Below are 26,990 nucleotides of genomic sequence, written 5' to 3'. Positions count from 1 at the left end.
TAATATGATAATCTGTGCTCTTGAGGATAACAAATATCACTAAGAGAAATTAAGAGAAAACAAGGAGAAAATTCATGCCTATGACATTAATTTTCAGTATACCAGCTGGGAGGAAGCTGTAGTTTGCTGTCTGGACCACTGATGCACCTTGTAATCCCAGCACTTGAAAGAAATGGGCAGGAGAGTCATGAGTGAAAATCAAGTCAGAGTTGACTATTTCATCTAGACCACCTGGGTATATAATGGGATTCTGTCTCGCATGTACCAAATAAGTAAGATAAAAATAATTATAACTTTTTTACACACACATATATATATATGTGTGTGTGTGTGTGTGTGTGAGTATATACTAGTGAAAATGTACATAAAGCTTTACCTCAAAGAGAGTTACAAATTATACCATGTAAGTTGATATGAGAGGCTAGTACTAATAGGATGTTAGGTTGTTTAGTATTATTTGACTCATAAAGCTAGAATACACACATCACACCACACACACACACACACACACACACACACCACATACTCTCTCTGTAGAAGAGTATTTTCAGTCCAAAGTATATTTATCTTTCTTACATGACGGTTGCCATAGCACATTTTATAAAAGTAAGCCTTTATGTAATGAGAAACTGCTGTGTGACAGGTGATATATCGGAGCTGGGAATTGTAGAAATGATGACTTGAAACGTCAATATTCTTTTTGAAATGCCTTTAGTGGAGCAGATATTTATGCAGGTAATTAAGCTCCACTGAGAAATGGGGTTTTACTGCACAACTCTAGGAGGAATGCAGGGCAGGAATTGAGGAACACCTCTAATAGTGGTGACACTTCATGTTTTGTCTTGAGAAGCATTAAAGAGTAGATCTTTCTGGGTGAAGGAAGTGAAAGTGACACTAAAATATTTTGTGCAAGGACACAGAAGCACAATGGGGAAGGCACACATGTGATAACACTTCTGAGGAAATGATGCGTGACGAAGCAGGAGGGAACTTGGGTACCAATGGTGTCAGACCTAACAATGGGACATCAAAATTGTCCTCTTATTCTTATATCACCGGCACCCAGTTCATCACAATTTTAGAGACTGTAGAAATATATTCTAGGACACATCCCTACCATAGGTGGGAAGCAAACCTTATAGTTGATGGTTTCACCATCTCTATATTTTCTTAATTCTTCCACTGTACTGTTCACCTACCCATCAATTCTGGGGCTTCCTTCTGTTACCTTGCTGTTCTCGTGTACTTATGTCCAAAAATAGCCTCTATTCTCTCCCTGACGCCATGTCTACACTCACTGCCAAGGGCGCAGGTACAATATATTTCTACAAATGCCGAATTTGCCTTCTGCTCGACTCCGTCTTTGCATGTCTATTAAATACCATTTTCCTAAACCTCCCACTCTAATGTTTTGATTCTGTTGGCTTCAAATCTGCCTTGCAATCTCAATTTCCCCAAATAAGTACTTAATAAGTAATGAATGGATGAATTTGAATTAGTAATGAATTTTTCTCTGTTTGATGATGAGTGATTATTTGTATTTGGATTTTATATATCTAATCTATCAAACAGTAAAATGCCATATGTGGTTAAGGGATATAGTGACTGTGGTATGCTAGGAAAGTCTGCATTTCAGTAATTCATTACAAGCAGGTATAACTGTACATACTTGTAATCTTAACACTAATGAAGCTGAGGCAGGGGGATTATAATTTTGAGGCAAGCAAGCGAGACATATCAAATTCCCATCTTTCAGTGCTTTTTTTTTTTTTCCTTAGTTCATACAAAAGAAAGATTATTGGAGTGGATCAGACATTATGGGAATCTTATTTGAATTCAAAACAGATTAGAAGTCATGTGGTTATTTCTAAGAACTAAACAAAAACTATTTTTATTGAAAAGTTGAAGTTTTTTCAGATCGATATTGTTGCACTCTCTTGGGTTGTTGCTTTCTTCCATGCTGAAGTTTGGGGATGTTAATCATACATTAAATGTCTACAAAGATTTTATCTCAGTGGCTGGTTTCCATAGACAAGTATGATCACTTTGTGTGAGGGGGACCCCTCCTCCCCATTCCTCTCATCTTTGTTGCAACTCTTACCTCTGCCAGATTTGTTGGCTTTGTGGCTCTTGTCCATATTGGCTTGTGGGTTCAAGTGCTGCCTGTGTTGTTTATCACTCCTGCTCACCCAGTGTATCTCACGGGGTCTATGTGTCTAGACACTTAATTACATATTTTATGCCTAAATGAATACTTGGGTTAGTGTGTAGGGGCCAAAAATGCCTAGAACCCTCTGCCTTGGACTTGGTATTAATCACATAGTGTTCTCCATGTGATTCGTGTTTTTTTTTAAGACTTATTATTATATGTAAGTACACTGTAGCTGTCTTCGGACATACCAGAAGAGGTGTCAGACCTCATTACAGATGGTTGTGAGCCACTATGTGGTTGCTGGGATTTGAACTCAGGACCTTCAGAAGAGCAGTCAGTGCTTTTACCCACTGAGCCATCTCATCAGCCCATGATTCATGTTTAAGTTTCCTTTTGAACTTCTTAGAGTTACTTGGGACCACTTATTTGGAAGATCTGAACATCTTGGCATGCATCTGACCCAAAAATCATCCAGGGTTAATAGTAGTTTGTTAGTTTTAAGTGACTGTTTAATAATTTGAGTTGTGATATGCAGAAGCACTTCCCATGTGCTCGCTGCTGCCCTTCGTACCATCGTCCATTTTTTGGAAGTCATCTTGTTTAACGGGAGGAATAAGAAAACACAGAAAAGTGCCACTGAATATGTTAACCTTATCAACAAGAATGCTTTGCAAATAGGAACCATAAAGTTAATGTGACAGATTATAAAGTATTGTTTGACTCCTTTCCGGCGTAACAGATTTTTTTAAGTGATATGCTAATATTGTAAAAAACTGAAGTCCTGAGCAGAATACACACATGGAGACTTTCAAACTCCTGTTTACTTTGAACAATGGAGCAAGCGGTGCATGAAATGAAGTGTTGGGCACATTAAATCTACAGATTTTAAACTTCTTATATATTGTCACTTCTCAACAAGTAATAGTACCTTAAAAAACAGTTTGAGTCTAAGAAGAAGTGTGGAATGAAATCCATTTGATGAGCGCAAATACTGATTGAAAAGCGACCTAAGAGAGAGTCTGCTGTCACCCGGCTTGCGGTGTGAAAGATTTTTGCTCCTTCATAATCAATAATCCCAAATGACTCTGAAGGGCTCTGCTGATGTATGAAAGGCACAGAAAAATAATGTGATTGAGGACTGGAGAGTCCGTGGAAAATCAGGTTGGAATTCTTTGCAAGTAGTTTTCTTTAAAGATCAGGTCTGTGCTGGACTCTTTCTGTTCACTAGATCAAATGTTTAACCTAGATATTTTATTATTAAGGTAATGGGCTTTCAAATCAGAGAGGTGAAGAAGAAATGCAGGAAATGCCTTTGAGCCTTCAGCTTCTTTTTGCATTTGCTTAGAATGCTAAATAGCTAACGGACCAGAGTGAGGCCCCAGAATAGAAATCGAAAATAAGGCACATGTAAAGACACAGGGTTGTGGGTTTTAATTTAACAATCTACCTCTCTCAAGGGGACAATGGAAATGGAATAGAGAAAGTAAGGAATAGCTTAGTTTAGAGAAAGGAGCAGAGGAAATAGGAAGGACAGAAAGGGGCAGGAGGAATCTTAGATCATGGTTTGTAGAGAAAGGTTATTTACTCAAGTAGAAACACTTGATTTGTGATCTGTCTCACAGTGTCATTGCTCATTTGCATGGACTCAGGTGCTGCCTTCAACTGGGAGAGCTTTTATTCTTATGTTTTTTTTTTAAAGCATTTCGATGGGATCCCAGATTTCACTGCCACCAAAAGTATTTATGAGCAGAATGAGTGTTCTAGGCTTCTATTTCTGGCCCTAAATGATCCTCCCTAGAGAAGGCACTCAGCCCTGAAGGCCCAAAGGATGAGTCGGATTGAAAGCAGTGGCTGAGCAGTTGACTGTGTTTCCCCTTGGATAAGGTGCTCGTGCTGACTGGGAGCAAGGATCTGTGTGTAACTGGATCTTTGCGGCCAGACAGAGAGGACGATGCAATTTTCCTGACAATAATAGTCAGCCACATACCTGGGTCTCAGAAAGGGCAGGGATACGGTCCAATGTTGCATATCTTTTATACTAATTTTTTGGAAAAAAAAAAGCTATAAAATGACAGCCATCAACCTTTTGTAGTTCTAGGAGTCTGGGCAAATTGTGTTAATGATAAGTAACTAATGGCTTACTTTATAGATGACAACAAGAATTTCTGAGATATATATTTTTTCCTTTGATTTCCATATGTTTCATGCAATCTCAACAGCAAGGATGGCAGCCACAGAACCAGGAGTAACAGCACCAGCAGGGATCATGAAATAGCAATAACAGTTAAGGTTAACATGTAAAATAGAGTACATTTTCTGTTTATGTCATAACTAAACAAATGCTGATAGCAAACATATTGATGAGGTACCATGCCCCCGTTCCCTTTATGGGGAAGCAGAGAGGTGGAAAATGAGAGTCCCTTCTTAATGATTGCATAGTGAGTACATGGGAAAGTGAAAAAGGCTGAGATGAAACTCTGGGCATGTGCAATCACACTTCTGCAGAGTCAGAATGACTCCCAGGCTCAGACAGCCTTCCTTGCTCAGACTTCTTGCAGTTTTCCTTTTACACGTGAGCATAGACTGTGTATAGTTAAGGAAAGGTCCCTTGTTGCTTATACACTGTTCGATATGAAACACTTCATACAATGGCAAGCCTTAACAATTACTCAGCTCATAGGAAGCAATGGCAGAGGCGAAAATAGGAAACCATCACTATTTTCAGATTCAGATTTACAAAGGCACAGCAAGTCATTGTAGGGTGCTTTGTTGCTTTTGTCTCATGAGTGCATCTAGATAGCACTATTTTACCAAACTGGGGCAGAAAAAGGCCTCAAAGGATTACAACGACTTATTCTATATTCTCGCTTCTAGAATTAGTATACCATTAAGGATGAATCTGAGTAGTGGCGAGAACTCCATACTGTACACTGTACTCTTCTATGGAATGTGGACTGTGTGCCTACATGCTAGCCTTAGGGAATATTGTGGGAGATTGGTATAGGAAATCATTATATATAAGGGCTCTAATGAAAATACAGTGCATTAAACATATCTTGTTTTGTGGCCAAGAACAATTCTGAAATGACATTTAAATTGAGTTCTGAATGAAAACCCAAACTATCCCTGGGAAAAGAGCTAGCTTCAATGAGCTGTTGTAAAGTCAAGATGACTTCAGTGTTGGGGCAATGGGAAGCCAGCTAGTATTTCTTGGTTTGGGGACCTCAAGACCAAGACAAAGAAAAGAAGTAGATGTAGTAGGAGTGATCCCTGCAAAATAGACAGTAGATTCTGGGATTTATAGTAATTACAAGGCCATCCAATGTAGGTCCTAGTGGTATTTACATACTTTATCAGTTTTTCCTTCTTCACATGGTAGAAGGTAGATTATAACAAACATGGAAGTTTGGAAATGAAAAATTTGCTTCTTTAATCTAAGAAGTGTATGGTTTGAACTAAGGTAGAAGTTAGTGTACTGACCCAGCTGATGTCTTTCACACAGTCTCCATGGTCTTGCATGTGTATATGTATGTGAGTTGATAAATATTTTGTGAAAGAGCTAAAGAAAAATATGTGAGTTAAAAAGGATGGCCAGTATGTCTCAACATGTAGAAACATTGATAGATGGGCATATCTGAGCACGTTTCAAGCATGTGATGTTTGAAGGTCCACTTGGGCTTCTAAGTGAGATATCAAGCAGGCAACTTATAGACAGCATGGAAAAACAATAACAACTTTGTCTCTATTTCTTAGTCACTCAGGCTCTCTGCTTCTCTGTTTCTCTGTCTCTATCTCTGTCTCTCTGTCTCTCTGTCTCTCTGTCTCTCTGTCTCTCTGTCTCTCTGTCTCTCTCTCTCTCTCTCTCTCTGTGTGTGTGTGTGTGTGTGGGTGTGTGTGTTTCTCTCTCTCTCTGTGTCTGTCTCTATGTGAGTGTGTGTGTGTAAGTGTGTGTGTGTGTGCGCGCACCCACGCACACAAAATTCAGTTTTAGTGTTTCGACAATATTGAATGCCAGTGCTTGTAACTATCCTGCAGAGAGTAAAGGCAGATAGTAGAAATTTGATGAAAAAAACTCTAAAGTATACAGATCACAGAAGAGACAGCAAGCAAAGACAGGAGTAGCCACAAATATAGAGAAAAGATATCTGAGAGAGTTGAACAGAAGCCAAGCAAAGACTGTGTTTCAAAACAAAAAGTGTATACTATTGTACCACATGGGACAACCAGATATCCTGACCGAAAGTATGACACTGGAATTAGCAAATTTCATCCATGAAGGGTCAGGACAGAAGTATTCCAGTAGAAGGATGAGGAGGAAACCGAACTAGAGTTTGAGTACCACTGAAGAAGTGGGAAGATGGATTGTTACCTCAAACACCTCTCTCAAAATATTTTGATCTGTGACCTGAGTAGAGTAATGGGACAGTATCAGAAAGTAACCATGGCAAGCAGGAAGTTATCAGTTTGTGAAATATATAGTGGCCAAAAGCAGTACAAATAAAATAGTCAGCAAGCCTTTGCTGTAAAGAGACAGAGAGGAAATGGTTTCATCTCTGCAAGCCACACAGTACCTCTCACCATTACTCACCCCAAAATTTCATAGCATGAAGGCAAATGAGCATGTGTGTGTTCCAGTACAACACAGTGCTGATGATAATGAAGTTTGAGCTGCTCAGAATTTTTGTATTCCACAAAATTTCTCTCCTCTTTTTTTATTTTCAACTACCTAGATATAAAGAAAGTTCATTAACTTACAATATGTAAGAGGTTGTGTTTGGTCCATGGGACATAGCTGTTGACCCCTAATGTAAGAAGAGATATGATATATGATATGTGAGAAAGGTTATTTTGTGAACTGCAAATGTTCAATATCTAGGCCATTTACCTAACTGAATTGAAAGTAGAATCTCAAAAATATTTGTACAGCTATGTCCACTGAAGTGTCATTCACAAAGTAAAAGAATAAAAGACACCTGTATTCCATTCCTATCACAAAAACAAAACAAAGCAAAACAAAAAAACTGATTGACCTACCTACCCATATAGGCATGAGAACGTAGCATTTTCTTGGACAATATTAGCTGGATCCATACAATATACTATAGCTTAACTCAAAACAAAAGTATTTCTCAACCAGAAACCAAAAGTCTTTCTGGATTCCTAACTTCAGTTCTTACAATATGATATCGATCTTCCATAGCATGAGGAAGGTAATCCTGAGAGATTGTCCACAGATAGATGAATGGATAAACAAAAATGTAAGGGCATTTGATTATTATTTCAGCATCAAAGCGGAAGGTTAGGAGCTGGGGAGATGGCTCAGCAATTAAGAATATTGATTGCTATTCCAGAAGATGAGGTGCAGTTCCCATCATGCACACAGTGGATCACAACTGCAACTCCAGTTCTAGAGTATGCTATGCCCTTTTCTGATACTCTTTGGCAATACATAGCCATAGTATCCATTCATGCATGCAGGCAAAACACCATAAACATAAAATGAAAGTGAATACAATCTCAAAAATATGAGACATTCTGATATGTTCATGACATGAGTGAACCTTGCAGATATTATAATTGTTAAAATAAGACACTCACAAAAATACTCTGATCATATATGTATGTGAGGTATGTTCAATAGTCAAACTTGCAGAAATAGCAGGATTTTCATTACAGAGGCTGGGGAGAAGGAACTGAGTGTTTCTGTTCAAGGGACATACAAGTTGAAGATAGAGTGAGTTCAAGAGATGAATGATGATAACAACCCACAAAAAAATGTGTACTCCATACTATTGAAAAGTACAGTTTGTATGCTTAAGATTTTACAGTTCATGACTTTCACATCAATTAAAAACATTTTGAAACAACTGGAAGGTTTTATATTTAATAATAGAAGGTGAAGGAAAAGAGAGCAAGCTGAGTGTGTAAAATAATAGTGCTAGTATCAAGAGAGATTAATCTTGAAGATGAATGAGATTCCTGGACACCTGTTAGTCTGGGAGAAGTCTCATATCTAAGCAGGTTCTCATGAAACCTTGAAATGTTTATTGTATTTCTGCTTTTGTAGAAGATAGGTTTCTAACTTTTGCATTGTTTTGTGGTGTATGTGTGTATGCAAGACAGACAAGAGAGAGAGAGAGAGAGAGAGAGAGAGAGAGAGAGAGAGAGAGAGAGAGAATATCAAACATTAAGTTTGGTGGGTAGGGAGGTCCGGAGGGAGGAACTGGGAGAGGAGAAATGCATGTGCAAAATATATTGTAGTAAAAATATTTACACAATAAAAAATAGTTTAAAAATACAGAATAACAGTAAAACCTTCCATCCTGCTAGAAATGTAAATAAACAAGAGGCAGTGAAAGGAAGGGGTGTAAAACTGCCCTAGACTTCTCTCAGGACTGCGTGGTAGTAAAAAGACAGAGTAATGTGGCCAGTGTGGTAAGGGAGATTGTTTTTCAACTTAGAATTACATGTCTAGTCATTAAATTAAACAAAGTGTGAGAGCAGAATAAAACCTTTTTAAGACATGCAAAAGCTCTTACAAAGTATCTTCTACTTATGTTCCAGCAAGCAGAAGATGAAAACTAAGAAAGGGATAAAGGAGCATTCACTCACCACCCACCCACCCATCCACCCATCCATCCATCCACCCATCCACCCATCCACCCACCCACCCATCCATCCATCTACCAACCCATCCACCGAGCCATCCACCCATCCACCCATCCACCCAGCCATCTATCCATCCACTGAAACTAGGCTAAACTGTAGCCAGGATTTCATAGAACAGATGTTTTAAAAGTGGGAAGAGAAAAGTTGAGAAATGGAGAGACTATTATAATCTTTAGAAATATTGGGGTGTTGTTATTGTTTTGAAGAGCAAAATGTTTCCTAAAATCCTAGAACTTGAGAGGACAGAGTCAGAGCGACTGAAGTTTTGAGTGGCCAGTTATGAAGAAGGAGGCAAGAAAGAAGGAGGAAATTAAATAGTGAAAAGACCCCCAACTTAATAAGAATGCTTCTGCAAACTATAAAATAAAATAAATTGTGGCATTTATTTCAACAATAGGTAATGTCTTAGTTTGGGTTTTATTATTGTGAAGAAGCATAATAGCATGTCAGCTCTTATGAAGTAAAACATATAATTGGAGCTGGCTTATAATTTCAGAGGTTTAGTCCATTATTGGCATGGCAGAAAACAAAGTGGCTTGAAAGCAGATATAACGCTGGAGAAGGAGGTACATTGATTCACATGCAGTAGGGAGAGAGTGTGATGCTGGGCATGGCTTGACCATGGCCCTCAAAGGCCCCTGACTGTAATACCTCCCACAAGATCACACCTATTGCAACAAGGCCATGCCTCCTAATAATGCCACTCACTATGGGCCAAACATTCAAACACATGAATCTATGAAGGCAACACTTATTAAAACCACCACAGCTGGAATGTGATAAATATATGTTATTTCCGATTGGAAAACTTCTTTGAGATTCTCAAAAGATATGACATTGGACTACTAAGAGTGTGGTACAAGAAAAAATAATATAAGGTAATGGTAATTGACTGAGCATTTGAACAGAATTTGTACAGTCATAATAAAGTAATTGCCACTTATTTATTTTTAAACTTCAAATCAATCTACAGTCATAACATAGCAGAATAGATAGACCATCAGATTGAATAAATTATGTTGTTAGCCTTGACTAACAGTATAATAGTAATACTGTAGATGGCCAGCTGTGGGACTTTGAAAGAGTAAAGCAAGTAGAAAAAATATTAAAGGAGTCCATATTTGAGAGTCATATAAATATAAATATACTATTTAGTATTATAAAAGCAATCAATACAGTTAAAATTGGTGATGGATATATAGATGAAGGGAAAAGTATCAATTTACTAATTCCTAATTTCTGATTATTCTTACCAAAATACAAATAGATGACTCTTGAAGCCAAGCAAATTAAAAAGATCAAGAAGAGAAACCATGAATATATTGGCACTTACATTACTAACTTCCCATTGCTGTGAAACATCTGAGAGAAACTGTTGAAAAGAGGAAAGATGCATTTGATTCATATTTTGGCTGACTTGGCGTATTGGCCTACACCATTGTGTCTAGATCTTTAGCAGGACAGAAACATCATAGAAGAATTGCATGCCCCAGGAAGGATTCTTATCTCATAAAGACCAAGAAATAGTATGTGGTAACAGGGAGAAGCCAGGAGATCTCCCTTCAAAGACATATCCACAATGACCTGATTTTTCCAACCAAGCCCCCACCTTCCATAGTTTCACCATCTTCCAATGGTCTGTTGATATTTTGAATCCATCAGTTGATTATTCCATTGGTAGTAACAGAACCCTCTGATCCAGTCACTTTCCCCAAACCTCCCCCTTCTGCATACTGCTTGTCTTGGGGACCATGACTTTGTGCATGATCATAGCTGTTAAAAGCTCTGGAAATTGTAACTGGCATTGGAGAAAGTATTTTACTTGGCTTAAGACCATGTGTAGTTTCCTTGAAAAATAAAAAAAAAAGGTTGGCAAGACAAAAAAAAATATTACTTTGCACTTTAATTCCTTCTTAGAAGTTTTTCACGTACTTTCTTTTATATCAGTAATCTTTGACAGTATGATTATGTAGATAAAAAGTTACTTAGGTGATTAATCAAACAAAGATACATAATTATTTTTTCAGAGGAGAATGTGCCATAAAGATGTGTATCTGGACATGGATTACGGGAAAATAGTTCATAAAATTAACGTACTACACTAATGAAGCAAGTAATCAATTATATTTTCTTCCGTGATATAAAAGCAAACACTTAAAAATCAAGGGAAAATATATATGAAAATGGGTTTTCTCGATTACTATATAATTTGTCTTGTGTTTAGGTTATCTTCCTGTTGGTTATACAGTGGTAGTGAGATATGTAAAGCTCTATCTGTCTAAGACTCTTAGGGGATTGAATTTGAATTGACTAATCATTGGACTAGTTTGGTCCCGTGTGATTTAGCTTTAGATGTCATGACAAAGAGACAGAGACTGGGTGTTTTAAATGGCAGACATGTATGTTATGAATGTTCTGGAGGCTGGAAGTCTCCATTGAAATGATTCATCATTTGGCTGAGTGGATGGCAGCAAGAATCCATGGAGCTGGGAGTTGAAGTATTCCTTGATTAAGCTTCAAGTTTAAGACTAGTATTGTAAGCATCACACAGACATTATGCTTCCAGATTTTGGGGCTTGGTTATCTATAACCCACTCTCTACCCTAGTAAAGCAGCACTTTTGGGGTGCTTATGCTTCCTCTAAAATAATGCAAATTAAATGTTTAGCTATTTTGTTATTTCAATTTATCTTCAATTTTACACTATGGATGTAGTAGATGTGTTCATTGTCCTTTAACTGGTAATACCACTAAAATAGAAAAATTATCCCTGTTCTATTACATTGCATAGGATATATGTCCTGCATTCTTAAGGGAAGGACCAGAGTAGGGAAGCAGATTAGCTTATATCTGCCCTGAGCATACCAAGAAAACGGTAGAGCCTTCTTTGTTTACATGTATCATAATTATGTAATCAAGGAAGCCATGTAGCACCATAGTCCACATTACTGACCTGCATTTTTCCATCATGTATATCAAGCTGGAGTGGTACTAAGTCTGTATGATGTGTAATTTTGATGCATCCATCCTCAGTGCATCCCTAAAAGCAATGACTTTATATGTGCTACATGCCTTCTCTAAGTGTATTCCTCTGTGAGTCAGATATAGTTGGTGCTTTACAAATTGTTGGAAAGATTCACAGTGGTTTTTCTGGAGTCTCTAATACCTTGTTTCTAATACTGTGTTTCTAGTACCTTAGAAGACCCTTCTGCCACATTCCCTGGCCCTATTTGGTGAGGCTTGACTATGAATGTTCTCACTAAGATTTCAAAAGAGTAAGGAATGTAGAAAACATGCAAATTTATTCAAGAATTCATCTCATACATGAACCACCATTATCTACAACTTGTTCTTCCATCACGGTAAGCCACATGGCTTCAGCTTATCCAACAGAATCAAGAAGTAGGAAAACAAATGCAAACTTATAACTGAAAACCTCTAGTCATACTGCACCCAGTCCCTTTGCAATGAAGACATTACTGTCTTCAATCCACTCTACTGTCATTTCAAAGTCATGTTGCAGAGGTAAACAATGATAATAATAATAAATAGCATTGTGATGGTTCATATTTGTTTTCATATGAGCTTTTCTCATACATTTCTCCACCTATCCTTCACCTAAAATCTTGCTAATAGGATATGCATGAGGTATACTGAGGAAGTATATATATGCCTTTGTGTGTAGTACACATCTCTTGAAGGCTGTGTTCATCTGTCTGGTTGAGTGGTGGGTTTTCCTGCTATATTAGGTCAGAACTGACTCAAAAGTACAGTGTGCTCCTCTCTCTTTATCTCTACTGACAAGATGAGTAACTGAGCTAATAGAAAGAACAGGCCTTGATAAGCAGAGCAATACAGGTTGCTAAATGCAACATGTGTCTTGTTGATTGCCTGTTTATTCTGGGAAGTTTCATTGTTAGAAACCTCACTGCCAAAAAAAAAAAAAAAGCATGCATGTTGGAGACAGTAGATTTTCTCAGCCTAGCTTACGAGCGTTCCCTGTAACACTGTCAAGCAGTATCATCTGCACATCTGGGTAGATTAGCAGCATCTGCACACACAGGTAAATAGTGTACCTTTATAAATAGCTGCATGAAATACTCGTGGGATCTGAGCTGTGTCTTTCCTATGCCATTAGGACACTTTGTGCAAGAATGTCCCTGGAAAGAGGAAGTGAGTCTTAGGCTGATAGTAAGTTTTAGGCAGAAACCAGTGAATAACTTCTCATGAAGTCCACAAAGGCATATATGTGTAGTTATCAGAATAAACAGGACTGTCTGAATAAGAAGAAACATATCAAAACATACCCAAACCGTAACTCATTTGGTATCTTTGTTCTTTTATCATTTCTCCTTTTTAGTGTATTTTCTTACTTTTCCACCCATATGAGTCTTTATCCACCGTTGTCTAAATTCCACTCCTACTTTAATGGCTGTATTTCTGTCCATCTTTCTTTTAGGTTCATTTTTTATTCTTCTCTCATACAATACATCCCCACCACATTTCTCCTCCCTCTGCTACTCCCAGTGTCCCCCACCTCCAATCTCCTACCTCCCCCAGATACACTCAGTGTGTCCACAACAAAAGTCATCTGGCCTCCAAAGAGTAGCAGTGCCCACTGTGCCATTCGAAATGAGGCTTGAGAATTTACATGTTTGAGAAGTATATCAATGCCATTGAACATATATTAATATATTCTATCTGAGCACACAGTATGTGTGTATTCAGGCACTACTTAAATGTCTTAAATGAACAATGTCTATTGCTTTCACATACCTTAGGGTAGGTATTATTTGTACTATATTGAGGTGAGAAGTATATTCAGACTGGTCCAGGGACCATCTCAAGGTTTCTAGTACTAGTAATTTTCAAAGCTGGCCTTCACTGCCAGCCTTTATGGCCTCAAATGCCAAGCTTCCCTTGTCTCATCATTCTCTATGTCAGTCAAAAAAAAATTGAGACTGGGACATGTGAGCTGTGCTGCAAAGAATTACGGTGCTAGACAACTGCATTTTTTCTGCAAATTCTGCAACTTCTGCTCAGTCAGTACAAGAAAAATCTAATGGGAAAAAAAGATGCTTCAACCCGAGAATGTCAAGAGCACAGCTGGGACTTGAACCAGTTTTCTGACACTTCTAGGATATAGGAGCCATGATGTATGGTGACATTCCGGACAATTCTTCCATTTGTTCAGCAGATAGTTGTTGAGAGTCTTGTGCAAGAAATTGTTCAAAAGTTTGGAATTTTTCACAGAATGAGAATGACTTCAACCCTTTTGAAAGGTACAAAGCAATAAGATGAGTCATGTAATAAGCAGTAGTTAAAACAAGAGAATTGTGAAGTGTGAAGCATGTGCTTGCTGCAGAGAAAGAAGCAGTAAAGGGAGGTAATATGAACTGGAAGTATAAGAGGGAGAGATGTTGGACTTCTAAACAGAGAGATGGGGATGGTAACCCTTACAGAGAAAGAACATGTGAGCAGATGCTTATAGAAGTAAGCAATTAAGCTGTGTATGTGTAAGAGAATTTGAAGCAAAGTAACAGGGCATTGTTGGCCTTATCCCAACTATCATAGTGTGAAAAGAAAGTATTAAGAGAGTATTATCAAAATGACATGGTGAGATTGGGTAGGGAAATTGGGTGAAGCCTTGTATATACCATTTTAAATGTTTAAAATGAAGACTAATGGAAAACAGAATTCAATTGGTGGACTGAACTCTCAGAAACAAATGGCTGGGTATGGCATGACACTTCTTCCAATTGAAATTTGACAATATAATTATATGAGGGATAGAATTTGATGTACCTGAACCTGGGTCTCTCAGGTTTCCCCAGTAGATTTCATGTGGAATATAGGAAAAACAGATGACTGTATGGTGAATATCAGCAAGAGGAGGAAATCTTGATCAAAACTGAATCTCTTGTGTCAGTCTCTATCAGATGATGTGTTGAGAGTAATAGATGGAATGGTTTGGGGTGAGAGAATGGGACCTACATCTTGAATAAGTTCACTGTGATGTTTATGGACTGGACCTTCAAAGTGTCTATTACATATTGCATTCTATTGTGTGGAAAAAGATTAGGTTAGAAATATAGTTTGGCATTCACCAGCTTATATCATGGAATAAAACTAAACTCATTAGATCTCTAGAGAGTTGTAATGTATAAGATGAAAATAAATGTATCTAGTGGTGACACAATTCATTTTCCTTTTGATAGAAGATACAACCCAAGAATTAGTGAGATGGAGAATGGAAGTCCAACTTTAATTTTGGCATGAAGTTGCCTATTCTTTAATAATAAATAGGTAGTTTTGTATAGATATTTATGAAAGCTGTTGGGTCTTAGGAAGAACCTTGAATCTGTATCCATGTTTGTTCCGGTTTTGTGTAGTTAAAGCAGTGATAGGGAGGAAGGGGGAGCAAGCAATTATCTTCAATTAGGGCAATGGCAGATAGTTCTTAAGTGGAGTCCCTCATGCTTTCATAAACACACATTCACACTCACACAGGCAAGCCCATACAGACACACCATCATGTATAAGCACACATGCACACACATATGCACATACACACATTGTTATATATTCCTCATATCCCAAGGTCTTTGAACCACTATTTTAGATGTCTGAAATTGAATTGGATTCCTGTGTTAGGTTTTAAACAGAAACTAATTGATGACTCAGACTCCTACAGTCTTGCTGTGCCTGTCAGTCTGCCGCACCAAGGGGTGAGTGAACAAAGTCATTACTGAGCTCCAATGTGGAAAAACAGAAAATTTCTCTCAAGCCATCCTTATATTCACTTTTTAACTTATTTCAGTGTTCAACATGGTAGTATCCTAGAACAGTGGTCCCTTAGCCTTCGGTGCTTAACCCTCTTTTACTCTCTTCAAAGTTATTGTGAGCCTCATAGAACTTTTATTTTCATGGTTGATACAAATGTGAGAGGACAGCCAATGGAATGGTTAGTGGATATTTGGTATGACGAATTGAGACCTTAAAATTGAATTGGGGTTTAGAAAAATGTGGCTGCAAGACACAACAGCTCTCGTTTGAATTCAGTTCATTTGAAGAAGGCATAAAAGTTTAAATTTTCTGTAATTTCAGCATAAGTCAATGGTGTGACTCAATAATGAGCTAAATTTGGGCTTGTCAGTAGTAAGTAGGTAGGTAGATAGATAGATAGATATAGGCAGATAGATAGATAGATAGATAGATAGATAGATAGATAGATAGATAGATAGGTAGGTAGGTAGGTAGGTGGATGGATGGATGGATGGATGGATGGATGGATGGATGGATGGATGGATAGATAGATAGATAGATAGATAGATAGATAGATAGATAGATAGATAGATAGATAGATAGATAGGACAGAGATAGAGACAGATATAGCTAGCTAGATAGAGATAGATAGATAGCAAAAACACCGAGTATCCTTCCATTTCATAAAAAGAAATATGAACAAATTACTGTAGCCAGTGGAGAGTAAAAGTTTTCCAGCCCATTTGAAAAAGCTAACGAAGTCACACTATGTATTGAAGTGTTACACGTGTCGTTCCCCATTGCTGCTGCTTAGGGTCTGTTCACAGAGGGGTTCTACACAGTTGAGAAATTCATTCTGGTGATGTTCTAAACATGGCTAAAGATGAAAGAAGGTGAAATAACACATCACTTGCATGTATTCCTTAAACCAAGAAGACATATGCTCTGTTTTGTTTCCTGGAAATATTCTGGCAGGGAGTAGTCTTCTCTTTGGGAGGCTGTGATGTAAGAGCTGTCATAATATATTTTATTACAAACCAAGAATGTCCCTAGGAAGTGCCAGGGAGATAGGTCAGATGGTAAAGTGCCTAATGGACTTGCAAGCATTAGAACTGGCATTGGATCCTTAAAACTGAAACAAACAAACAAACAAACAAACAAACAAACAAAAGTTAGGCAGCAAGCACATAGGATCTCAGCTCCAGGAGGGAAGAAACAGATGGATCCCTGGGCTCACTGCCCAACCATCTGAGTCGTTTGGTAAGTTCCTGGCCAGTGAATGACCGGTCTCAAATAACAGGATGGACAGTATCTAAGGAATAGCAGTCAATATTGTCTTCTGGGTACCTCATATGTGTATATGTGTGTGTGTGTGTGTATACACACACATATGTATATATATATATATGTATATATACATATATGTGTGTGTGTGTGTGTGTGCACATGCACGTATCCACACATACATGCATACACAGGCAAGCACACAAAATACTAGTAAAAAAATAAGTGAACTTCATAGACTGGCTACTGAATATAACAGTTTAAGTACTTGACTATTTTCTACATACCTCTTTCCATGATAGATAAAGTGGACATTATTTGTGAATATTTTTGTTTTTAAGTTAATTAGTTTAAATGTTTGTGAACTATCACATTTCTTTTTCATATTTAGAGACTGTTTTCTGAATAAATGAGCATTTAAAGTCTCTAAAGCAAGCATTGATAGTTTATTATATATAAATGTGTGTTTCCTTCTCCCCCTCTCTTCTTTCTTTTTTCTGCAATCTTGAGTATGATCACACAAGAGCGGTCAGCTAAAGAGGACAGGAGTTAAAGTAAAGTTATGTGTTGGTTTGAAGAAGAATAGCCCCCTAGGCCTAGCAAACACAGAAGTGGATGCTCACAGTCAGCTATTGGATGTATCAAGGGCCCCCAATGGAGGAGCTAGAGAAAGTACCCAAGGAGCTAAAGGGATCTGCAACCCTATAGGTAGAACAACATTATGAACTAACCAGTACCCCGGAACTCTTGACTCTAGCTGCATATGTATCAAAAGATGGCCTAGTCGGCCATCACTGGAAAGAGAGGCCCATTGGACTTGCAAACTTTATATGCCCCAGTACAGGGGAACGCCAGGGCCAAAAAGTGGGAGTGGGTGGGTAGAGGAGTGGCGGGGGGAGGGGATGGGGGGCTTTTGGGATAGCATTGGAAATGTAAATGAGGAAAATACCTAATAAAAAATAATAATAATAAAAAAGAATGGCCCCCTATAGACTTAGGTTTTGGAATCCTTGGTCACCTGTTTCTTGATGGAGAAGATCACTGGGAAAAATTTGGAGGTCTGTCCTTGTTTGAGGAAGTGTATCACTGAACATGGTTTTGATATTTCAGAAGCCCACACTATTCCCAGTGTGCTCTCTCTGTCCCATGGTCATGTTTCAAGATGTAAGTGACTGCTCCGAGGCTGTGTCTCTCTCTCTCTCTCTCTCTCTCTCTCTCTCTCTCTCTCTCTCTCTCTCTCTCTCTCTCTCTCTCTCTCTAAGTTGCCTTGCTTTTGGTGTCTTATCACAGAAATAGACAAGTAACTGATACAGGACACTACAGGAAAGTGAAAGAAGGAAGCTCCTACAGCTTCCAAACTGATTTAGAACGATGCTGACATCATATCTACACTTTCTGGTAGTTGTCTGTGAGTCTCACTTTGTCTTAGGAATGGTTAGGAAAAAACTAAGCTCTCCGATCTTTCACAGTCAACAATTAAGCCTCATACAAACTCATCCAGTAGAGACTTTACACAGTAATTACATGCTAGTAATAACAGTGTTCTCTTATAAATCAAAAACAAGTAAATTAAGAGAGCTTTTGTATTGCACAAAAAGATAAGGGGTAGCTAAATTAAAAAATGAAATCTGCCTTTAAAGGCACTTTCTAACATGTTCCTTCAATACTAAGTTTATTTAAACCAGTTAATTGTTTAACTGCTTAGGAGAAAAGCTTCACCTTTAGCTTGGCAAGCTTGAAATTTACTACATAAAATGAAATGGGGGGTGGGGCTGAGTTCCTACTATTCAAATACACTGTTGCATATCTCGGTAATCAATGGTGATAAAAAGTCAAGACCCTATTTATTGGCTGATCTGTAGCCAAAGTTGCATTGTGAAATTGTTATTAGTCTACTACACATTAGCTTGTCAAAGTGTAACATTAAGGAGTCATAATGACAACAATCCCCAGTTTGCTCTAGTTTTTAGATTTGCTCTGTCTCCACTTCTCTTGTGTAGCACAAGATGGTCCTTAGTCATATCTCCATCCCAACAGCAATCAGGTTTTGAGAGTAAATACCATAAGCTGGTGCCCTTAAATAGCTGACCCTTTAATTCTCTGTGTGAATTGGAACAGCAGACTGAATCTATCCCCATACATGAGTGTATTGCCCTCTGCAGAAGGTAGGAGCAGGACCTGCATGGGTGTCTCATTCTTGTCCTGCCCTCTATCCCTTTGCCTTCCTGTGTTCACACTCTGTCTAGCTAAACACCCATTATAAATTACTATAAAACATAGCTGAAATGATTGTATTGAAATCAAATAAGAATCCTTTGCAAAAAAATAATCATTTGCAAACAATCTTTCTCTTGAGGATATGAGTCTTGCATGGAGACTTCCTGTAAAAGAGAAAGTAAAAGTGTCTGAAACACATTTTCATTTTGTCGATATAAAGACCAGAACTAGTTTAGAAAGGAAATGTCTGGGATCCTGCTTCGTGTCACAATGCACAGAGGTTAAGATAATAAACTGCCTCGGGCCTCTTTCAGGGCAGCAAAACAAACCAAAATTGTCTCTGGGGTTGTAAACCGAGGACTGATGTGGTAGAGCTGAACATACAGAAAAAGCACTGGGGTAAATGTTTTTTTAATGGTTGCCTTTGGGCAGAACTTTTTTTCTATTAGTTTACTGTTCCTAGAAAATACGAAATTCTTTATCTCAGCTGTTTGGACTACTATTATTTTGGTTTAAGCTCCTACTGTGAGGGGAAAAGAAGACATGGCAGCTATTTTAAAAATGAGAAAATGATCATGTAGTGATGGATACAAAGTAGAGGGTGGACACAGGACGGCAAAGGGAAGGAGGATGGGGAAGGATGAAACACCCATGCAGGTTCTGCTCCTATCTGCTGCAGAAGGCAATATGTTAATCTCATGCATGGTAATAGATTAAGCTTGTTGTTCCAATTCACACAGAGAATTAAAGGTTCGGCTCTTCAAGGGCAACAGCTTAAGGTATTTACTCTCAAAACCTGATTGCTGTTGGAATAGAAGGAATGATGATGCTACAGGGAGATGTGACTGGGGACCGTCTTGGTGCTATAGAAAAGAGTTGGAGGGAGAGTAAATCTAAAAACTAGATCAAAACGGAGATTGTTGTCATTATGACTCCTTAATGCTACATCTTGAAAAGCTAACGTGTAGCAGACTAATAACATAATAACCATGGGTAAGTGCCGCTGATAAATAGGGCCATAACTTTGAATCACCATTGGTTAGAGAGAGATGAAACTGTATTTTAGTAAGAGAAACTCAACCTCACCCTTCATTTCATTTGTTTATGTTTACATATCTTAAGCTCAGGTTTACTTCTTTCAAGGCCTACATCACCAAATTCACAATTAATTGTAATAGAATATAGTGTGAAGGAAAAATAAGGGGTCTCCTTGGGTATTAATTAGCTTTAGAACCACCGAGTTTCTGATAAAGAAATATAGCTAAGATATAGCCCAGTGAAGGGCTGTTGAAGATCCATTCTGAGTTGACTTGACACATTTGGGTACATTATCCTCTGAAGCTAGGCTGATGGGCTCGAGTCCTCTGTTCCTTAGGGAATAAGCAGGTTAAAGGATGACCTTTCAAGATAAGGAAGTTTAATGTATTGATGTATAAGCAACTTCGTCTCCTGCCTTCCCTGTCCTAATTTACAGTCTTCTCTGACTGGTTTATAGGAGTCTTCAAAAAATTTTTGATTAGCTGTACTTGAAAGAAACTTACAGGAGTTTCAGGGTAATGATGTGTCAGCTATAAACTCATTCAGCTAATCTGAGGGGAAAGTTTTAGAGTAGGGGAGAGCCAGATCCCGAGGTGCTGAGTTGTGAGGCATGCTACAAAGTGCATCTCTGTCTAAAAGCTCTCAAATTCTAGTGTTTTTGATCATGTGAAGGAAGGAATGTCTTGGTGGGCCAAGAAAACGATTTAACATCAGCATCCAAACAACAACAGCTATAAACCCATGGACTCATTGGTGTTCTTGAAGCCCAAAGTTCTCCTCTCCAATCAGAATGAGGAAAACAGTCCATATGGTTTCAAATAGAAGGAGAAAAATGGATGCAGAACGGTGGTAGGCAGAAACAGCCATGTTTGATTAAGGAGCCACATGAGCTCAGGATACCACAGGGAAAGCAGGCAGAAATGGACCGGAAGCCTACTGCTGAATAACATGCCATGCCTAAGATCATTGATTGAATGAAAGTCATCTCGGTTCATTACGTTATTCAGTTGCTTTTTCTGCTTGTGCTTGCCAGCATCCATATTGTTAGCTGCAGGACACTCAGGATGTGCAGGCATAGAGAAGCTTCTTTGTAATCTCATTACAAGAGTTGTAGATCAAACTTGCACAAACCCTAGTGATAAGCCAAGATGCCCATTTGGAACATTGAGAAGCTTTTCCTTTCTGGTGTCTGTGATCCTCAGCCAGAGATTCAGAGACCTAGGGCTACAATCTCCTGATGTTTGTTTGTTCATTTATTAATGCTTGATGGAGTGTCCTCCCCCTTAATGTCACTGAGTCACATGGTGAAACTACTTTTCTCTCAAGAGAGGAGAGGGAGAGGAGAGGGAGAGCAGAGGGAGAGGGCTGCTTGTGGACGTTGTACATCGTGGTGCGGAGCCTAGTGCGCACCACGATGTACAACGTCCACAAGCAGGGAGAGAGAGAGAGGAAGGGAGGGGAGGGGAGGGGAGGTGCTATCTAAGTGTTGCATATTCCCTTCTCTACATTTCCTGGTGAATATCTAATTATCTGGATTGTTCTCCCTTAATACTTTTTTTTCTTAAAATTGGGACACAGTGGGCGAGTAATTCAATTTTTCAAAACAATATAAAAATATATTTTGTCTCATAATTTCTTTGCCATAAGTAAAGGTTAATAATAAGTAAACAAATAGTAATTGTATGCTAGACGTACTATTTTCTGTTGAACGTTCTAAAACTGAAGCAAGTCTTTCTCTGTAAAATACAAATAAAATGTTAACAAGTGTTTGGAAGATATAATTCACACTCCTGTCAATTTAGGGCCTTCTCTTTGCCTTAATCTAACAGGTTAAAAGAAAGAAATCTAACAGGTTATAAGAAAATAATGACCAGATCTCTGTACCAATGAACCTATTTGAAAGAATTCTCAATATTTCTTTTGGCAAACACCGGTCTAGAATGATAAAAAATAAAGTTATTGATGTAGGTGGTTCCAGCTAACCTAGCCCAAGTTTCTGGGACTCACGGGGGAGACGTCAGAGACATAGCTCATTAATAAATATATTTGCAATCTACCATTTATTAAAGGCTGAGCCCTTCACATCCTGGCTTTTAAAATTATTATTTTTTTTATTTTTCATGTCTTATGATTAGTCCTGCGGAAGATTCAGTGAGCAGTAAAAGGCCTTGACTATTTGGCTTCTATATAAGGCCTGAGGATTCCCATTATCGTATTACCATTCCCCACATGCTGGCAGAATTGACTCCTTGCTTTCTCTCTGTGGCATGACTAATGTTCCTGGGCTTTACAGGACCACCCTGAGTCCAGAGCCCCCAGGCAGACTAGCACTTTTTAGTATGCTGGTCTCTAGGTTCTCTAACATTCAGTCCTGAAATAATTATTCTCACCTGCTGGGCCAAGTGCTAGTAGGCACCAGGGGTTTCGGGAGGAGACCTAGACACCTCTAGCAAACAGAGAAAAACATTTGGCAATGGCTATTTTACCCCTAAAGCCTGAGGTACTTGCTTGGCAACCCTATTATCTTGTTGCTAGAATATTTGAAAAGTACTNTGTGTGTGTGTGTGTGTGTGTGTGTGTGCGTTCAATATTGATAAAGGTTGCAGAGGTTAGGGCCATAAGAGCCATGTATTTCTCTTCAGAGAATTCAGACTATGGTCTTTACCAGGCATGCTAGGATGTTGAACATAAGTGTATTTCTAGGCATGGGGCAACATTAACACACACTTCTTTCTTTCTCCACAGTCAGCTACAGTGAAGCTGTCAAAACCAGTAGCCCTGTGGACCCAGCAGGATGTCTGCAAGTGGCTGAAGAAACACTGTCCAAATCAGTATCAGATCTACAGTGAGTCATTCAAACAACATGACATAACTGGTAAAGTCTGCAGTATCCAAGGCTCCTCTCATTCCATCCCCCTCCCCCTCCCCCCATGATGGCCTTTCCCTGCGCATACGCAAAAATCTTCCTGCTGAAGTTTCCTGGTGTAACTTTGCTTTAAAATAGGCAATAAATTCCAGACAGCATAAAACATGATATTGCATGAATCAAGTAGTTAGTAGACGAAAGTAGATTCTGAATGCCTAATGCAAGTGTGTGCGGCAGGCAGTTGGTAGATCTAGGGTAAACAAGAATGCATCAGTCCTAGTGAAAAGAGAAAGTCATTCAAGTTCACTTGGCTGGAGATTTTGTGAAGATGCAGAGTTTCTACGTGGGAGAATCTTTCCCTGTTTTCTCTCATTAGACCAAGCATATTGACTTTTCTGACTGATTAGTGACATATGTGTAACTAATGATGGAGAAGAGTCAATAGTAGAAAGTCACTTTCCCTGCCAAACCAGGCATCTCCTGTCATACTCCACTTTGTCCCCACCCAAGAGTGTCTAAGGTTCTAAAGTGTCCTCCCCCTTACTGTCACTGAGTCACATAGTGAAACTACTTTTCTATCAAGAGTATGAAAGCCTTTCACTGAAAGGATAAAGAAGAACTTGAAATCCGAAAAGTGGGATTGTCGAATGTGCTGCAAAGGCCTTTGCTGTCACTTCTCTCGGCAGAGCATGGCATAGGAGAGGAAGTGAATATACCCACCCTCATGCCCACCACTACAGCAGGAGGAACATATTTGGACTTCACTTGCAACTCTCCTGTCTGGCCCATATCTCACACCTCCCTAGATAAAATTTGGAGAAGGGTTCTCAGAGTGAATTCAACAGCACCCTTGAGCTATAGAGAAACAAGTTTGAGGTAGGTCAGATTGAGAGGATGGTGTCATCAAGACCAGTCCCTGTCATGACTATCTTACATCATTCATCCAGTGAGGAAAGTTATCATGGAACCAGGGTTCTAGACACTCAGGATTTTTGAAAAAGTATAGCTGGATTACTTTAGAGTCTTGCAATTTAAGTAATGAGTAATTACATAATAAACATGTCCAGGTATAGCTCAAGCTGATTTAACAAAGTGTGAGATTATAACTCAAGAAGAGTCATTTTCTGTATATCCCTCAACCATTGTTAATGGCCCTTTAGAATGAAATTCCTAGAATCCTAATTGTAGTGAGGACACATAGCTTTGAAGTGTCTAGATTTCATATTCTATCCTTTGTCATAAAGGATACATATAAGAAAAGCCCACAGAGGGTCTGTTGATCGATACCAAGAGTGATCAGTCCATTGGTGTCCATTTGCTTGATAACAGTTATCTTGATCAGATAGTGGCTGCTTATTGTTCCTTAATTCCTGCATGATGGTAATGGCACTGCCTCTTCACAATCTTACTTGAGAGCAGTGGTATCACTTATTAATTGTGGGAATTACGCTACGTCCCCAGAAAGAGATGATACTCATAAAGGCTCATTCAAGGAAGATGAACAGTACCCTCAGAGTGAATGAACTCAGAGTTAAGGAAATAACCAAGTGGTCGGCCAAGTGACCTGAAAAAAGGAGTGGTGACCTGGTGTGTGTTATAAGGCTGCCACACTGCTCTGCAGAACATCTTTGGTATCCACAAAACACCTGTGGTGTCAGTAAACCACTGAGGGGGCTGAGTTCAAGATAAAATTGCTTACCCCAGCAAGGTAGTCAACCTCACTACTTTATCTCCAAAATAGAGTCTTAAAATATCAGAGAGTTGTGAAAGTTAAATGGTATAAATAAACCACCAAGCCAATCCTTCCACATGCAAAACTGTGTTCTTATTTATGTCAAGTCCCATCTGGAGGGTTTGTTTGTGTTGTCTTGTTTTGTTTTGGTTTTGGTTTTGGTTTTGGTTTTGGTTTTGGTTTTGGTTTTGGTTTTGGTTTTGGTTTTGGTTTTTAATAAAAATTTTTAAAAAGGAAGTCACCTGAATTCCAAAAGTAGCCTATTTTCTGGCAGGCAAAGAAAGCAGGGAATTATTTGGAGACTTGGGAAACAGAGAGTGCAGATTAACATTTGATCCACATCTTTTTGTTATTCACCTATTGAAAGCCACAGGACTCCATTCTCATCTCTTGAACTCCAACTTCTGCTCCTTCAGGATGAATGTAGTAGCTAAATCATCCCAAGTCCCACATGCCCAGAAACTAACTTCCAGAATTGGGACCAGGCCGCAATATCTGGCTCCATGGTGGTAGAAGCTATTGGAATCCCAGCAACTTTGGAGTCTGTGATGATAATCAAGAAAAAGATGTTCATAAAAATTTAAGATGAGGGAAGAGCTGTGTGACGGGGCAGGGCACTGGGAGGAGAGAGTGGAATGATATTGGGATGTAAAGTGAATAAATAAATTAATGAAGAAATAAGGTGTGGCTAGGAGCATAGCTAAGTTGGTAGAGTGCCTACCTAGACCACACGAAGCCCTAGATTGGTTCCCAGCACCACAAAAAAGCAAGTGTGGTGTCAAACACTTATAATCTTATCACTTAAGAGATAGAAATGGGAAAGTTAGAGGTTTGTGGTTATCTGTAACTATTCATGGGTTACAGGCTAGCCTGGGATACATGAGACCCTGTGTCAAAACAAATCAACAAAAAACAATTAAAATGTAATGCCATAGCAAACCTCAAGAGCCTGTGCAGCCCGTAGCATGACTTGGGGAGATGGCAGAAGCTGTTGCAGGAACAGGACAAAGCACAGAGATGCAGAATTACCAGGCAATTTTTTTTTTTTTGCAAATAGCTCAGTGTACTCCAGTTTGCTCCACTTTTATTCAAGGGAGATAATTCCAGCATCTCCCTCGTGGTGCTACTGAGTAGAGTGAACACTTCACAGGACACATACAATTAAGTGTGGACTGGTGCCGTTTTTCTGCGTACTGTACTGATTTCGGAGAACACAGACCACACATATAAGCAGTATTGAGTTCATCTAGCTTTATTATGCTGAACACTGGAAATGGAGTGCCCGAAGGGGAAACAACATAGACTGGGCTGGTACATACACTGTGCTAATCTGAAAGGCTATAAACAAGATTGTTTACCTGTCTACTGAGGGATGCTGTTCATTTATTTTTTCTTAAAACAAGGATAAACAGTTTCTTTCTTACTGAGGAAGCATGCTCTAATAATGTAACATATAAAAACATCTTGATTTTGAGGTAGCCAGTCCAGTGACATTAACAAAAATTAGCATGTGTTAATTAGACTGAAGGGGAAAAGCAGTAGGTGGGTTTCCTGAGCCAAATCCTCCTAGATGTACCTCACTCCAACCTTTAAGGAGAGGCCCTTGGTCCTGTGAAGGTTCTATGCGCCAGTATAGGGGAATGGCAGGACCAGGAAGAGGGAGTGGAGGGGTTGGTGTGCAGAGAGAGGGGGCAGGGGATAGGGGTTTTCAGAAGGGAAACTAAGAAAGGGGTAACATTTGAAATGTAAATAAAGAAAATATCTAATAAAAAACAAAAGACCCAGTGGCTGCATGATGTTACACAAGGGAGACCCCCATCAGTAGCATGAGTGATGTTTAACTTAAAGGGTCATTGGGAAGATTAAATGGGGTGATGTGTGTGAAAGGCCAAACTTAATTCAGAGGAATAGTGAGCATCCATCCATTTAACAAATATTTATGGAGCATGCACCACTCAGTGGGCTTGAAACATAAGTAAATAGGGTAATTGGTGGTCCATGGGGGTTGGCAGCGGTGGGCAGTGTGTCCTTAAAATACTGTCACACCATTTGTGTTATGTAATTCTGAATGTAGGGAGCTGTTGTGCAGCTCTGGGTTGTAGATAACTAATAGTGCACTAACCTCCTGATTTTGTCTGCATTTTGCATTAATTTAATTATTAATAGGATATTAGTTATTAATGATCAACAGTACTCTGAAAATAGTGAAAAATTCTGTGTTTTCAAGAGATTACATTTACATACCTTGTATTGTACTCTATTGTTTTA

The 26,990-nt window shown here is 38.8% G+C and overlaps 1 protein-coding gene across 4 annotated transcripts in view; it reads left to right on the top strand.

Annotated features, from left to right (window-relative positions):
• The window catches only part of Samd12 (sterile alpha motif domain containing 12), a 439,438-nt gene that overhangs the window by 152,697 nt on the left and 259,751 nt on the right, over positions 1-26,990 (top strand). For 2 of the 4 annotated variants that reach the window (XM_021183955.2, XM_029469730.1), the window contains exon 3: positions 22,870-22,999. In XM_021183955.2, the coding sequence (XP_021039614.1) occupies positions 22,870-22,999 (130 nt within the window). The remainder of the gene's footprint in view (positions 1-22,869; positions 23,000-26,990) is intronic. The other 2 variants (XM_021183956.2, XM_029469731.1) reach the window with 1 other exon arrangement.

This window comes from Mus caroli, chromosome 15 (assembly GCF_900094665.2).
Source record: "Mus caroli chromosome 15, CAROLI_EIJ_v1.1, whole genome shotgun sequence".
In the NCBI taxonomy this organism is placed as follows: Eukaryota; Metazoa; Chordata; class Mammalia; order Rodentia; family Muridae; genus Mus; species Mus caroli.
Note: the sequence above shows the minus strand (reverse complement) of the source record. Positions and strands in the feature narration are given on the sequence as shown.